Genomic DNA, 16,347 nt, shown 5'->3' with positions numbered 1-16,347 from the left:
CCAAGACCTTTCTGCTGAATCTGCTTAAACATTTGTATTCAGTTATTTATTATTAGGAATCCTAGAATAGGAAGCAGTAATTTATGTACTGTTCAGTTCAGGAATCCAAATTAAAGTGTCCCTGGTGGATGGCTGCCTAGTCTCTTTTTCAACACATCTCCTAGTTAACTAATTCAACTTCTGAAGTTTTTTTCAGACAGAAATAAAAGTCTGACTTGAAACTTGTATTTTAGAGCAGGATTTTAAAACAAGTTTTGAACCGTTTGAGAAGGTTGCAAGCAGGTTAAAGGCAAAGGGGTTATAGTTTTTAAAATCTGATTACCTTGGTCTAGACTCTAGCCAAATGGGAGTAGGTTTTATACAACCCCAGATTTGCCTATAGCTTTCAAAGCTTGCTCTGGGTTCTTGGCTCTGCTTGTGCAAATCTTAGTGGGCATCTTGAAAATCATTGACATATAATTTAAGATCTGAAATAGATTAGATTGGCTTCCACCTTATTCCTTTTTTGAGGAACCTTTTACAATCTAGCTTTTCCAAAGAACTCTGGTATAGATCAGTGATGGGGGGGGAAGCTTCCTTTAGGTTGGATGTTGTTGCTGTTCATCAGGTTGTTACTTCTCCATGTTGTTAATGATTGTTGCTATTTTAACATTGCATACTCTCACTGTGTGACTATATTGACGTAAGATACTTTGATCCTTGCTGGACTAAGTGGGTGTATAAAATGTAGTAAATAAACATAATTTTAAAAAATAGGTAATTTCTTGGCAGCTACTAACTCTATGGAAATCATTGGTTTCACTCATGGGCATGGTGTGGGCATCAAAACACAACTATGAGAACTTCTATTCTAAGCTATTAACTATCCCACCCAATTTTTGGCATCTGCAGTTTTGATAGTTATTCTTCCCTGATTTTCATCCAAGGCATTAACACAAAAGCTGGATAGGATCCAGAATCTTTTGACATCCTACTAAATACTGCATTGAATTTAATGAAAAACCACTAGTAAGACATTTTAAATATGATTTTTGAATAAGCAATACATTCCACTTATTCTTTTAAGCCAACCCTTGTAAGTAGTATGCTAATCAGAATATCACGAGACACCTGCTGAAATCAAGATAAATTATACCTACAGCATTTCTATAATTTAGGCATATATGTTGTAAAGCTGACTTTCTTGGAAATACCTACATAGATCCAATGGGACTAGTTGATATTGTTTCTAAAAATGGGGACTGCTAATAACCTTTTTATTTCTTGGCAGAAGTATATTGATTTTGCAAGGATATCTGTCTCTTCTCAAAAGATAAAACTTGCCCAAGCCTCATATAGACCTTTGACTGATTTGGTATCTGCAAATATGCATGTGCGTGCAAAGCCAATTTGGTGTAATGATTAGGGTGGTAAACTAGGAGCGGGGAAACCTGAGTTCAGGTCCTGCCTCAATTATAGAAGCTGGCTGGATAACTGGGAACCAGTCACTTTCTGTGGACATAAGAAGAAAGCAATGGAAAACCACTGCTGAAAATGTTGCCAAGAAAACTGCATGGATTTGTGTTTGCGGTTGCCAGGAGTCAAGACTGACTGACTTGAAAGCAAAAACAAAAGCCAACAAACCTGAGGATAACAAACAAATCAGATACCTAAAATATTCTAGTCATTTTTTTTTAATATTGCAGGTAATCCATGACTTAAAACCATTTGTTTAGTGATTGTCTGAAATTACAAGAGCACTGAAAAAAGTGGTTTATGACTTGCCCTCGCACTTACCACTGCTGCAGCAGCTTCATGGTCACTTTGCCGACTGGCATGTATTTACAACAGTTTGCAGGGTCCTGGGGTCCTGTGATTGCCATCTGCAACCTTCCTGGCTGGCTTCCCACAAGCAAAGTCAATGGGAGAAGCTGGGTTTGCTTAATGATGGTCTGATTCAGTTAACAATTGCAATAGTTTGCCTAACAACGGTGCTTAAAAAAAAAGTCGTGCAATCAGGTGTGATTCACTTAATTACCACCTAGTTCAGCACTGGAAGCTCTGGACCCAACTATGGTCATACGTTGAGGGCTACCTGCGTTATAGAGCTGCTGGAGGCATTTCAGAAAGGAAGAGAGATACCAATTTTTTGTAATCATGTTTCTGTACCCACACATAATGTTATCAACCTTTCAGAGGGATTTAAACAATACCGTCTTTGAAGATACTATTCAATGTTTCCAACTGTCAATTCCTGCAAGATCAATTTTGGTATTAAGAGTCTTCATGGTCCAGTACACAGTATGCATTAAAGCAGAGTTCCTCAACCTTTCCAGCTTTGCGGACTGGTGGGGGGGAGAGAGGGGATGGTTCTGCGTGAGCGGCGGATAAGCTCACGTGTGCCAGCTCCATTTGCGCAAGCTGCAGACAAGCAAGCATGCCGCTCACGCAAATGGAGTGTGCGTGCACGCACTTGCCCGCTGCTCGCGCAAGGGGGTCGAGGAGTGTTTGCCCGCCACTCGGGTGGCCCGGTTTTAAACAGCTCATAGCCCAGTAGTGGGCCGTGGTCCAAGGATTGGGGACCCGTGCATTAAAAATAAAAAGTCAAACAAGAGGAAATTTTGAGTCACATTATAATGGATTCTTATAGTTTACTGAGATTAATATTTCTTTACATATTCTGCATCATTTGAGTAATCAACATATGTAAAGTGTAGTTGATGTTGAGAGCTTCCACTAAGCAGGTAACATTGATAAGATAAAGTGCAGTGGATTAAGTGCTTTTTTCTTATCAGCGTTGTTAGCTTATAGCAGGGGTGTCAAACTGCCAGCCCGCGGGCCGGATGCGTCACGTGGAAGCTGCGCCCACTCCATTGCCGGCAATAGAGAAAAAGCTCTGAGATGTCACGTGACGTCGCGAGTTTGATACGTCTGGCTTATAGGGTTAGGAACGATTTTATTTTGCCTGATAATTTTATACATAAGCAGGATGTTGGTAATATTGTTACTAAGAATATATTTTAATTTTGCAAGCATGGCAAACTCATCTTTTTTGCTAGGACATGAGATAATCTATTACAGTTCTTTTTGCAACTCTGAGTCTCATGCTGTTTCAAAAACTTTTATAAGATATTCTTAATTCCTTTTGAAAATGTATATTGTGTGAATATAACTATGATTCCAGCAATTGATCAAACATATCTTTAGAGCCTCTAAGAAAAAAAAAGTAGTAAGGAGACCTATAGACATCAAACATATTTCAGTATATTTTCAAACAAAAAATTATGAACCCATGTGAATCACACTGGGAGGCGGCAACTACAATTAATACAAGTAAGAATTGGAATCACAAATAGCAATGCTGAGAAAAAACATAAAAATGACCACTTCAAAAATTAAAAGAAATGGCCTAATAGCCCTCCCTCCTGAAATATTTTATTGATTTACAAGCTGTATAAAACCACCCAATTCAAACAGTGTGACACTGGGCAGTGTACAGCATCAAAAACGAACAATAAACCATCCATCCCAATCTATATAACATTAAACATTTATAAAAAGGGCAACCAAGCAACATAGTAGAACTAATGGGACTGTCAATTGGCTCCTGAGATTGGGGGGGGGGCAGAGGCAGTTGTTAACAGCTTGCTGAAAATGCAGCAGATTTGGGACCTATCACATCTCAGAGTGAGATCATTTTGGAGAAAATGGGCAAGTACAGAAAAAGCACACTACATAGGTCCCGTAAGGTGGTGACGCATAAAAGAAGAAACCTGGAGTATCCCACCCCTGTGTGGTGTGGCATGTGTGGCAGGCACATGATCTTGAGAAAAGGCAGTCCTGCAAGTATTCTACTCCTATGCTATATAGTTTTAGAGATGGTAATCACTTCTTTGAATCTCACCCAGATGTTTACTGGAAGCCAGTGAAGTTCACAGAGTAGCAGTGTTACATAAAAAAACAACAAAATGTGCTCTTAACTATCCACTCGCCTGCATTCTGGACTAAGGGAAACATCCAGATGGTCTTTAAAGGGAGCCCCGTGTAGAATTCTAGTCCCACCTTAGCCATAAAGGCCAGATGGATGACCTTAGGCCAGTCACACTCTCTTAGCCTAACTTACCTCACAGGGTTGTTGTTGTGTGGAAAATAGGAGGAAGGAGTATTAGGTATGCTTGCTGCCATGAGTTATTTGTAAAAATAATTAAGGCAGGATACAAACAAACAAACATCTAGTCAGGGGGTAAATTAAGGCGTGAGTCACCATGAGCAGAGCCTCTGGGTCCTGGAATAAGTGCAACTGGCACACAAGGCACAGTTGTGCAAAACCACAACCTTCGCTGCTCAGGAGTGCCACTGAATTACACACAGCCTGAACATGGTAGTGCCACCCCATTCAGAATCAAAGATTGAAGTCCTCCAACTCCTGGATCTGGGATGCAAAACCCATAACCAATCAGTCTTGGCTGGGTTGAGCTGTAAGCTTGCCAGATCCTCAAAGCCACCAGGCAAGGGGACAGTGACATATAACTGGGTATCATCCACATACTGATGAGTCCTCAACCCCCCTCCCAAATATCAGTATAAAGATGTGTCTCTGTGAAACAGATGAGTCTATGTTTCAGAGTGACTGAAGAAAATAAAAGATGAGAAGAAAATAAAAGATTGCTCACTGAACATTAATCTAATTATGCTCTATAGATGACAATTTATGCTGACAAAGAAAATTGAAGACAAGGTACCAAAAATCTATACTGTAAGAAGCAACATTCCAATTAAAATTGAGTGGTTCAGGTTTGTTACAAATTTGCTACATTTTTTTACAAATTCTGTACAGTGGCCAGATGAAGCAAATGTGCTTAAGTCGTTACCAAAATTTTTCTTTCAAATAGAATTTGATTGTTAAAACGGCACAGAATGACCACGTTGCAATACTCAAGTCAGCCAATCATATATTAAAATGCAAATTAATTAGCTATTTCAACTTGTGTATGGCATGCAGAAAAATAAAATGTCTGCAATAAACAAAAACAGTACAGCCCATTATACACTGATTAAAACAAACTTGATTGCTGGGATGTCTGTAAAAATTAAAATAGCACCACTGCATTAATTTTGCCAGCTTCTAAATACAGAGCACAGGAATAATATGAGAAACACAAAACCTAATCCAACACCAGGAATAGGTACTGATTTTCAATCAAGAAAATCAGGCTTTAATCTTGCCTTGGCTATAACTGAAATCAATTGACTTTTGATAAATCATGTTATTACTGAAGGCTTCTGAGAAGATAAAAATGTGAGCGTCTCCTAAAATGTGACAGATGGAATGAAACTGTATGTCATTATTTTCCTTACCCCCAAAGCATTTTCCAACAAAGTACTATAGCAAAATTCTTCCATATAGAGAGGTCCATTCCTAATATAGCCCAGTATAAGACTCAGTATGCTATCCGACTCCTTAACTGGCAAAATTTGAAAAACTATATCCCAGGGTGGCCAAGACAAGATTTCTCTGAGGTACTGTTTATTTAAATGTGACGTAGTTATTTGCATAGGAGATCTGAAAATGAGAATTAGCAGTTAATATAATTTTCAAATCTTTACAAAACATTCGGCAGATTTCATAATTTCAATTTTAGGCCTATTTTCTACAGAAGAAACGTTTGTAAGATTGACTGCCAAGTTTTACAACCAAGAAAATAGTTGAGGCAACTCAGCTCCTTGAAGCTGAAATGGAGTCCTTAGCTTTATAGGCCAGTTTATATGCTTTAGAAATCCAAAGTTACACAAGTCTAAGAGAGAACTGGAAAACTAGGCACCTTCTTTTGATCCCTGAAAACCAGCAATGACAAATATGACCATACCATCTTGAAGTTGTTTAAGGGGATACGTATTGGATGAGTGGGGGGGTGGGGGTGGGGACAGATCAAGTGCAGGAATCTGTTATTAAACCATCAATTATTTATGAAACATACCAAAAGCAAGCTGATGAGATATACATCGCTGCTTTTTTAGGCATGCCAGGGTATTAAAATACAAATGAAACCCAAGAACCTTGCACAGCTGATCTAAGTCAAAAGAAAATGTTTCTTATTTTGCTGAAACATTTGTTATGAGCCTACCTGACGTTTTGGAGAATTTGCTGTGCTGGGATTGATATTCCGCAACGCCTAAGAGTAAAAGAAATAAGATGGGTCAACATTACTTTTTGTGTCTTATGACAGGGATGGCTAGGCTACCTTGACTTACTCCTCACCTTCTTAATGTTCACAAGAGGGAAGCTCCTAAAGCAGCCACCGATGACAAGGGATAAGGTGATTAAGAGATGACAAAGTTTGCTGCATAATGGAATAAGACGCTTAGGAGTGCTTACAGAGCACATGAACACATTTTGCTTAAACACATAGGGGACAAAAAGAAGTAGTGTGGACACTGCCTGGCTTGAAGTTAGTTGTCTTCTTGAGAAGAAGACATTGAAGAAAAGAAATCCCAAATTAGAAGCCTTTTCTAAAAGCATGCTGGCCTGGCGGCACTTGAATTTGTTTGATATTAATAGCAAAGCAGTTTTAGGCAAAGTTTGGAAATTTCAGCTTAGGAAGCTGTTATTTTGAACTTGTCCAGAGGCAACTCATGACAATCAAAAAAAAAAAAAAAGAAAAAGAAAAAAGAGAGACATCCCATAACCATCCAATTTAAACATAGTATTATTCCTTTTAATATTATTTTAGTATAAAGTCTAACTGCCTCTAGAACAAGGGCGGAAAAAGCAAGGAATGATGAAGGCAAAAGCCTGAAGAAGTGATCTCCAAGATTAGGAAAATACTGCCTGGTGCAAGAACCACCACCCAAAAAGCAAGGAATAAGAGGTTTTAAAAGGATTCTCCAAAAGCGGTTAGGAAATCTGCAATACTCCACAACCCTCACAAAACATGATGCAAAGCACTGGAGACAGGGAGCTAATTAATCATTAGCAAAAGATCTAGGACAGTAAGCAATGACTGAGAGCAAAGGTTTTAGAAAGTAAGCTTCATTGTTTCTTTGAGTCACAAAAAATAAGCAAAAGCAACAAATCAGCTTACATTTAAGCATTTAAGAAAAGTATTTATGGTTTAAAAGAACTAAATTTAAACGGAAGTAAAAGACCTTGGTTAATCCATTTTAAAGTTCTGTTCTGAGAGTTACTCATGTTACTGCAACCACGTAAACATTACCTAACATGGATGAATTTATCCCTTTCATTTTCTCTCTTATGAAGCACACAAGAGAAGCTGTTCATAATGACCTATGTAATTTACCACTTCGACATGCATTCTGCAAGAATTCACATCCATGGAAGAGGGCGCAGCAAAGTACCATGATGATCAAGTTTCCTGAATTTCATTATTTTATGGAATTCACTTCCATAAGATCTGTTGACAGAAACAGGCTTAGATGACTTTTTTTAAAAAAAGGTTTAGGTATATTTGGAGCATCGATTCTTCAAGGACTTTTAAATTATGTTACCTAAAGAGATAAATATTGTTATATTTAAGTCCTAGATGCTTGGGATAGGCAACAGGGCCAACATCCTTAGGCCTTGCTTGTCAACTTCCCAAACCCCCTGGTGACTACTGACAGAAATGGAACAATGCATCATGTCCTTAAAAACCAAGGAACAGCTTCGTTTTTAACAGAAAGGCTGAAGCTTCAATAACTCTTCACAAACACAGCAAGACCAGATCCAATTCACACATGCCATCCACCATGAAAGCTGGAAAATTCAGTCAGATGAGCTCTGACCATGCAGAGCATTAATATAGTTGCAGAGCTACTCAGCAAGTTGTCCAGGAAGCAGAATTATCAGCAATAAAAAGAGCACCATGCTAGAAACAGCCCAGCACCACAAACCGTCACAAAGAAATATTCTGAAAGGATCAAAAAAAAAAGAGTCTCACATTCGTTGCTTGCTGGAGCAAGTTATACAATTTGCGACTTCCTCTATCTACTGATGCTTGCTAGAGTTGCGAGTTGAAAAGCACAATGCCACTCATGCATATGCAACAAGTATCGTATTATAGTGGAAGTGTGTTTTCTAACCTGTGGCCTCACCTGCCGAAGCAGTTCTTGATGTTTCAGTCGCAACCTTTCTTTTTCCATCTGCAGCTGCTGCAGTCTTATCTGTTGCTGTTGACTGGAACTGCTACCTCCCAGGACTCCACCAGGAGGACTTTGGGGGACAAGTGGTGGCGGCTGTTTCACTGGAGCGCTTTGGCTGATTCTCTGGTTCATGGCTGTAGAAGCAAACAAAAGAGCAGGCACTGTAAAGCAAGCCTTATCCCAATGTTTTTGGAATCTAGAGAGCACAGCATGCCAGAACCCAGGCCACACAAGACAAGCAAAGCCCCGTCCAGGGGATGCACACAGCACATGAAACCAGTTTGTGGAAAAACTTCTCCCCACGTAACCAGTCCCTGGTGCCCAAAAGGTTGGGGGCCGCTGCCTTAGTTGATTTAAATAAGGGAAGAATTAGGGCCAAATATAATAGTCTCCCCACATTAACAGACTTTCAGAACAGGAAGTGAGAAGTCAGAAAGGAAATGGAGTAAGAATTCCCATTAGCAAGTATAAGTATATCTTGTTTATTATTTTTAACGCTAAAGTAGCCCCACAGTCAGGTGGGTGGCAAACACAGGTAGTCCTCGACTTACAACAGTTCATTTCTTGACATTTCAAAGTTACAACAGTAATGAAAAAAAGTGACTTATGACCATATTTCACACTTAAGACCACTGCTGCATCCCCAGGGTCATGTGATCAAAATTCAGGTGCTGGACAACTGACTCATATTTATATTCATTGCAGTGTCCTGGAGTCGTATATCTTTTGAAACCTGAAAAGCAAAGGCAATGGGAAAGCCAAATTCATTTAACAACTTTGTTATTAACTTAACAACTGCAGTGATTCAGTTAACAACTGTAGCAAAAAAGGTCGTAAAATGGGGCAAAGCTCACTAAACAAATGTGTCACTTAACAACAGAAATTTTGGGCTCAATTGTGGTCATAAGTTGAGGACTACCTATAAATTTAACAAATGAATAATGTTAACAAGAGATGGAAAAAGGCAAATTTATGTTTTGAGTTCACCAACACACATTGGAAGTTTAAATCTGAAGGAATAATAATGTGAAAAATCTCACAGGCTGCAGAGGAAATTCTAGATGAGTTGGGAAAGCAAAATTATCTTCTTAGTACTTCTAATAAAGGCCATCCAGATGGGTCTTTCTGTCTGTCTGTCTGTCTGTCTCTCTGTCTGTCTGCCTGCCTCCCTCTTTCTCTGAATTTCAAAGAGATTGCCAATAAGGCATAAAGATAAATCCTAGAGATAGTTTAAAATTGAAATCATAATATCAGTATATATGTACAAAATTTATTTTGTATATGAAAGGAAGTCCTCAGAACATGGCCATAATATATAGACATTATGTGATAAATATTTAGTGATACCCTTATTATTTCTAATATTATTTCAAATAGAATAAAATGGCTTAATGAAAGGAAGAAACAAACTGAATTCAGTATAGCAGTTGAAGAGAAAACAAGGTCAGAAACTCCATAAACCTGGTTTATATCCAGTTTCCATTTTGGTTGTAAACAGACAACCATCAACCAGTTCTACTGGGCTGTAAACCAAGATGTGATAATAAGGCATGTGATAATAAGAACCAAACATTTTCAATCTCTCAATTGATTCTAAGCCAGATCTAAGATATATAATGATTAACGTTTATGAGCACAGTGTCTCTAATAACTTCTCTGATAAAGAGAAATAAAGACACAAAAGTACTACTCAGCCTTTGCATTCTATCTCTATAATAGGAGATTAAAAGATGTGAAAGCAAACACTTTTAAAAATACATTGGAAAACATCTTACAGTCCAAACTCTATAACAGAGGTCCCCAACCTTTTGGGCACCAGGGATCGGTTCCGTGGAGAGAGGTTTTTCCGTGGACCGGAGGGTGCGTGGTTTTGTGTGCTGCCTCCATCCCACGGATGGGGCTTTGCTTGTTTATGCGGCCCGGTTGCTGGCATGCCGCGGCACGGTACTGGTCCACGGACCGGGGGTTGGGGACCCCTGCTCTACAACTTTCAGTCCATGAGTGAAATAGAAAAATAACACTAAAGGCTTTTTTATATAATAAAACGTATTTTAAAGAGATTATTAACATTATTTTAAAACATTATTAACAGAACAGAATAATTCTGTCGAGGAAGGAGCGGATGTGAGATCAGAAAAAAACCATACCAATTAAGTTTCAACTGTGCAAGTCTCCCATAGGGGATCTTTTTTTTTTTGTATAACTTCAATGCCTCTTTAGCAGCTGAAAACATAACTGCTTTTTAAATGGTGCCTAAATTGAGGAAAGGGAAAAAGTAAATATGTAGTCCTTTATCTACTAGAACTTGGATTTATCTGTTTCCTGTTCTTTCTTTTCTTGGGTAACAGAGAAGTATTTAAATATGGGGTTCTACACCCACACGGGGCAAGTAGCAAAGACCTCACAGGCAGACAAGAAGAAAGCAAGTCTTTGTTTCACAGAGGATTTAGGAGGAAAAAGGATTTGGAAGAAGTGAAGGAACAAGTTAGTAATGCGCTGTTTACCTATCTTAGTTTCATGAAACCACCATGCCTTTTAACAAGGATAATTTTAGGAAAGAATGTTGTCTAATCATTTTCTTGCTGCTCTAATGCAGTATATTATCCAGTTATTCTTCTGAAATTATCAAAATCCAGTCTATTATATATATATATATATACCCTACTCATTTTGTCTAAAAGACAACTGTACAGTATTTCTTTTAAAAAAAATATCTAAAGACCAAAATCCTGGAAACTCTTAAATACCTAGTAAATACAAAGAACCAAATCATAAACAAGTATATCCATGTTTCTTTAGAACTTAATCCAACTATTTTCAAAGGGCTTTACACTCCGGTTAAGTTCTATGTGGGATTTAATGTTATGTCTATATATAAAAAAAAGAACTGAAAAGGTTCTTTATTTGAACATTCACATTTTATACATTATGGGCAAACTTAAAAGGCACAAGTCTCAATAGAAAAAATGGAAGACTATGCTGGCTTTAGATATTTAATGAAATTTCCCCCAGGATTCCCATGTCCATATAGATGGAAGGGTATTGGTTTCAATACGGTCTCGTAAGTACTTATGACCATATACACCTACAAAAAATGGTACTTCTTCATGTTAATCATTTGATTTAATGCAAAGCAAAAGTAGACAGACCTTATTTTTATATAAGAGAATCTCTATTTGTACAAGTGAATTAAAAACTGGTTCCTTTGTAGCCTTCAGTGAGAAGTTTAATATAACGTATCACTAAGCTGCTCAACTTTTCAGCAAGTTTCACGGAGGAATTGTGGATTTGAAAAGGGTTAAGAGATACCTAGAGCGCCACAGGAGGAAGATGAGGGATGTCTAATTGGACATAACTCAAGAGCTGCCATTAAGGCCCATGTTGTGGCAGTTATGAGTGGTGAAATATCATTTCTCTGCTCTTATTGTGTCCGCAGGGTACTGCCAAGTTCACGATCTCTTGGTTCTTCCTGAGATTGGTTTGTTGGTGTGTGTGTGTGTGTGTGTGTGTTTGTTTCGGAAGATCATCTTTATGGTTGCAGAGGATTTTGTTCCATACCTGATGGACAAAGTCACTCGAATTTGTTCCCAGTTGGAATCTGTGTGTGGGTTCATGTGAAATGTCTGGAGAAAGGTTTTACCTAGTTACCTGGGAACAGTTCGATCCTGCTGGACTTGATGAAGTTGGCAGGGTCCTCAATGCTGTCAGTGCAACCTCCTGTCAGTTACATCTTTATCCCTCCTGGATGATGAGTTTCCAGGATGGTGACCACCAGATGCCTTTAGGAAGTAATTAGTTCCTCACTGCAGGAGGGGACGTTCCTGGCTCTGGGTTGCCCCCTTCTAAAAAAAACACCTCTTGACCCAACCTTCCTGGACAATTTTCATCCAGTTTCCAACTTTCCCTTTTTAGGGAAGGTGGTAGAGCAGGTGGTTGCTTCAAGAGGGCCCTGGATGAAAAGGATTATCTGAACCCCTTCCAGTCAGGTTTCAGGCCTGGTTATGGGGCAAAAACATTTGATTCCATTTGTTGATGATCTCTGATGAGAGTGGGATGGGGGTGGTACAAACACCCTTATTCAACCTCTCAGCAGCCTCTGATACTATCAACCATGGGCCCACTGTTTGAGGCTAGGCATGGCTCCTTTCTTCAAGGCTAGTCTCAAATAATAGGGAGTAAGAGATCCAATTCACTTTAGCTCCTTGAGGGGTGCTGCAGGGCTCAGTACTGGTACTCTCCTCTCCACTCCTCTTTAGCTTCTACATGAAGCTGCTGGGTGAGGTCATATATCACCATTGGTTGAAGTTTTATCAGTAAGTGGATGATACCAAATACTCTCATTTCTACCCCTGGTGACCCAAGTGATGATGTTGTTGCCTTCTTGTAGTGGCTGGAGGCTATGATGGTCGGGATGGGCCCAACAGTCTTTGACTGGGAAGACCAAGTGGCTTTATGTACATGGACTTTTGAGATCCAGGAGTTCAGCATCTCCAATTCTGGATGGGGTTGCACTACCCCAGTCAGAGCCAGTGCACAACTTGGGGTTCTCCTGGAACTCGCGACTTCTGCTCAAAGAACAGGTGGCAGTCCTGGTTGGAACCACCTTTGCACAACTCTATGTTGTACGCCGGTTGTATCCTTTCTTGGATTGGGAGTGCCTGCATTCAATCATTCAAGCCCTGGTCAGCAATGCATTCTACAGGGGGCTCCCTTTGAAGAATATTTCAAAACTAAAATTAGTGCAGAATGTGGTGGTATGGGGAGTTCTTGGGGCCCCTAGGGTGGCCCATGTTACATTGATGTTTTGCGAGCTGCACTGGCTGCTGTTTTCCTTCCAAGTGCAATTTTATATGTTGGTTATCACCTGTAAAGCCCTTCATGGCATGGGTCAATTTTTCTTCAGATTCTGACACTTTATTAGACATGCTCATGATTTCAGAATCTCTATACTACTAAGGCCAAGAACTCGCTTTTATATTACTTGAAAACTAACAAACCCTAACATGTCTTATTATTGTTACTAACCTGCACAGAATGTATATATATTATTCACATTTTATAAAATGGTTCGATCAAGTTATAAAGTGTAAGTAAGATAACTTATTTTTAAAAAATTCTCAGTATTCTTAAAATACGATCATAAACCTTTTCAGGAATATATTTTTAAATAAAATAGAGAAAAAACACACTAATTGTGCATTCAATTCTTGATACAGACGGATACCACTGACTGAAGAAAGCAGAGATGTGACCCATCTAGTTCTAGTTATCTAGTTCTCAAAGCCATAATTTAGAGAAAATAACAAACAAGGGGAGCTCGTGTCATTTTGCTGTCCAATGCAGAAAGGACATCATAGCTCCACCTATTCCTTCTCCAAACTGTAGAGATGCTGAGAAGACTGTGAGTGGAACTACAATCCAATGCTCATGATGGGAAAGAACCTTCTCTGCATCCCTAGAGGGAAATGAGCTCATTTAGAAGAGTAACAGTTCATCCTCTCTTCTCAAAGCTGTCAATGTTATAGAAAAGCTTTACAAATCTGAAATGTAGCTTTGAAAATATGAAAGTTGTCTATGTATTTGTTTTATTTTAAAAATGTACATAGCTGAAACCTGAGTGGCTCCCAATCAAAACCAGACACTTATTTACTTGAGAATATGGCCCTTTACATACATTACCAAAAGCGTTACGCCTGCTGTTTCTCCTATTTTGATTTTGTTTGGATAACATTTTGAAAAAAGTTTTATCAAGCCTACCTAGACTAATACCTTGATCACTGTCTCTACGAAGACAGTGTCAGCAGGATTACTTTGTCAAGCACTCAAACAGGAATAGCTGTATTTATTTACTTTTTGTTCCCAAGGGCTCACTGGATGCCAGTTTAAGTCTTCGGAAAAAAGGATGTACAAGTGAGAACTTGTGTGCATACTTCTGCATATTTTATTCACCAAAACATATACTTACATTGCTTGCTAACACCTGCTTGCCTCCTCCATCTGCTACTCCCACTTCCTCCGTCCTCCAGTGATTCCTTCACCTCTCTATTACTGCTACGCTGTACGAAAAACTGTGGACAAATAATTTGCTTGAAGTTCTCTATCTGCCTGTCAAGAGCTACAGTGGGACAATTGGAAACTTTCCCATAAAAGCTGAACTGAATGGAAAGTGCAAGCAAGATGCTGCATTTCATTACCGATATTTGAGCTTTGTAAAAAAAAACCACCTAATATAAAGAAATGCAGATGTGTCTTTATTTCATTAACTAGCAAGGAAGAAATACTCTGTGATGACCAAGACTCAATGCATTTGATTTCCAAAGTGCTTGAATAATAGGATATCTGTTATAGCTGCTTATTTTTTATTACATTCTGACTCTTGTGTTGCAACAGACAGTTTCTGCAGTATATGTCCCGGTCCTTTAATTCTGTTTACTCTGACTTTTAACTTCTTCTTTAAATTCTTAATCCAAGGGTTCACCTGGGATTATTTTTCAGCATGTTAGAAGATGTAAATCAGTAAATATAAATTATTATTATACTTATTATAAATAATTATTTATTCCTCCAAACAGATTTTCAAGTTTTTATAAATAAACTTCAGAATCCTCTACTTTCAACACAGAATTGAAAACAACCATTTTTTAAGAAGGAGGGGTATCAAGAAAGCAAGATACAGGGCAGTCAAACAAATAATGCTTCTGGGAGATGAAGCAACCTTTCCTATCCGATATATCTAGAGGCACAAGATCTATAACTTTTATCTAAAGCACTATCTTTAGTTCAACAACATCAAGAGCCGTGGTGGTGCAGTGGTTAGAAAGTAGTATTGTAGACTAACTCACTGCTCACATCCAAGAGTTTGATCCTAACCGGCTCATGGTTGACCTAGCCTTCCAAGGTTGGTAAAATGAGGATTCAGATTGTTGGGGGCAATATGCTGACTCTGTAAACCGCTTAGAGAGGGCTGCAAAGCATTGTGAAGCGGTATATAAGTCTAAGAGCTAAGTCCAATAATTTCTAAATTGCTAAATCCCAAGTTTCTCTTCCCTCAGGATGGGGAGGGGTGTGTGAAAGAATGATTTCTAATAATTAATCCGTCCACTACAATATTTCATGATGCCTCTTTTATCACTCCAAGTGATTCTAACAGAAGGGACAGGCAATGTAGGCATCCTCCACCCTTTTCTGCACATGTTCATCAAGGGAAATCTAAGGAATTAATTTTGACTTTTTCTGCTGGTCCTTAAGCTGGAGGAAGCACTCATATAACTGAAGTTGTAAGGGGAACAACTTCCTTGGCACAGAAATCTGTAATATATTTATCATAAGCACAGAAAAAGTTCATTTTCAAGGAAGCCTCCTTTCTTTGTTCAATAGCAGCCTATCTCACACTTGCCATTGGAGTTCAGGGAAGCCCTTGTGTTTCGTTTTGTTCTTTTCTTATTTAGCTCTCCTTTGCTAAATAATCCTTCCTTCCTTCCTTCCTTCCTTCCTTCCTTCCTTCCTTTCCTTCCTTCCTCCCACCCTCCCTCCCACCTGAAACAGATTAAAAGCCCAAACACAAAATAATAATAAAAGAAACTTCTGGCATTTAGTCAAACTTGTCTTGACTAAGCATAGACAGTGGGCCCAAAAAGGGAAACTATTCAGTTTCAAAAATAAAACAGTCACATGCATTTCTTTTTTAGATGCTGAAGATCTTATTTTAACTGATGTTGCCATTTAAGAATCCTAGGAAACAATGGAATGCTTAAACCAAGTAGTTATGCCCCTTCACATTACTACCCTACTTCCTGAAGGATGCATTTGTTTCACTGTTTTAGTGCAGATAAATTTTAGTTAAGTTTCACAAGTAAAGTTTGTGAAGAAGAAAACCATAATTGCCTTGGGGAAAAAGAGCAAAAAAAGAAATTTGTTTTTTTTTTTTTACAAATCATCAACAAACAACTCAAATGTGCAACGTAGTAGTTGATCTACTCTTTCCCTGTAGAAGTACCCTTTTCAACCTCAGCAACTTTTAAGACATGTGGATTTGAACTCCGAGAATTTGCCAGTGACATGACCTTGATTGAAACACTGTCCCACTTCTTCCTATCCCAGACCCTTTGAGAGGCTTGACAAGCTTCACTAAAGGGGATTCCCATCAATGATGCATTCTCCTAAAGATGATTTATGTGTCACTTACCCCAGTGTTTTGGGGTACCACCTGCGTGGCTCTAAGCTCAAATT

General features: G+C 38.7%; 1 protein-coding gene across 5 annotated transcripts in view; it reads right to left on the bottom strand.

Annotated features, from left to right (window-relative positions):
* The window catches only part of LOC310639665 (transcriptional coactivator YAP1-like), a gene marked incomplete at its 5' end in the record, with an annotated part of 109,037 nt that overhangs the window by 12,563 nt on the left and 80,127 nt on the right, over positions 1-16,347 (bottom strand). For 3 of the 5 annotated variants that reach the window (XM_083361481.1, XM_083361477.1, XM_083361479.1), the window contains 2 exons: positions 6,105-6,152; positions 8,059-8,252. In XM_083361481.1, the coding sequence (XP_083217607.1) occupies positions 6,105-6,152; positions 8,059-8,252 (242 nt within the window). The remainder of the gene's footprint in view (positions 1-6,104; positions 6,153-8,058; positions 8,253-16,347) is intronic. The other 2 variants (XM_083361478.1, XM_083361480.1) reach the window with 1 other exon arrangement.

This window comes from Vipera ursinii, assembly GCF_947247035.1.
Source record: "Vipera ursinii genome assembly, chromosome: 4".
NCBI classification, from domain to species: Eukaryota; Metazoa; Chordata; class Lepidosauria; order Squamata; family Viperidae; genus Vipera; species Vipera ursinii.
This window is presented reverse-complemented; position numbering and strand designations above follow the sequence as displayed.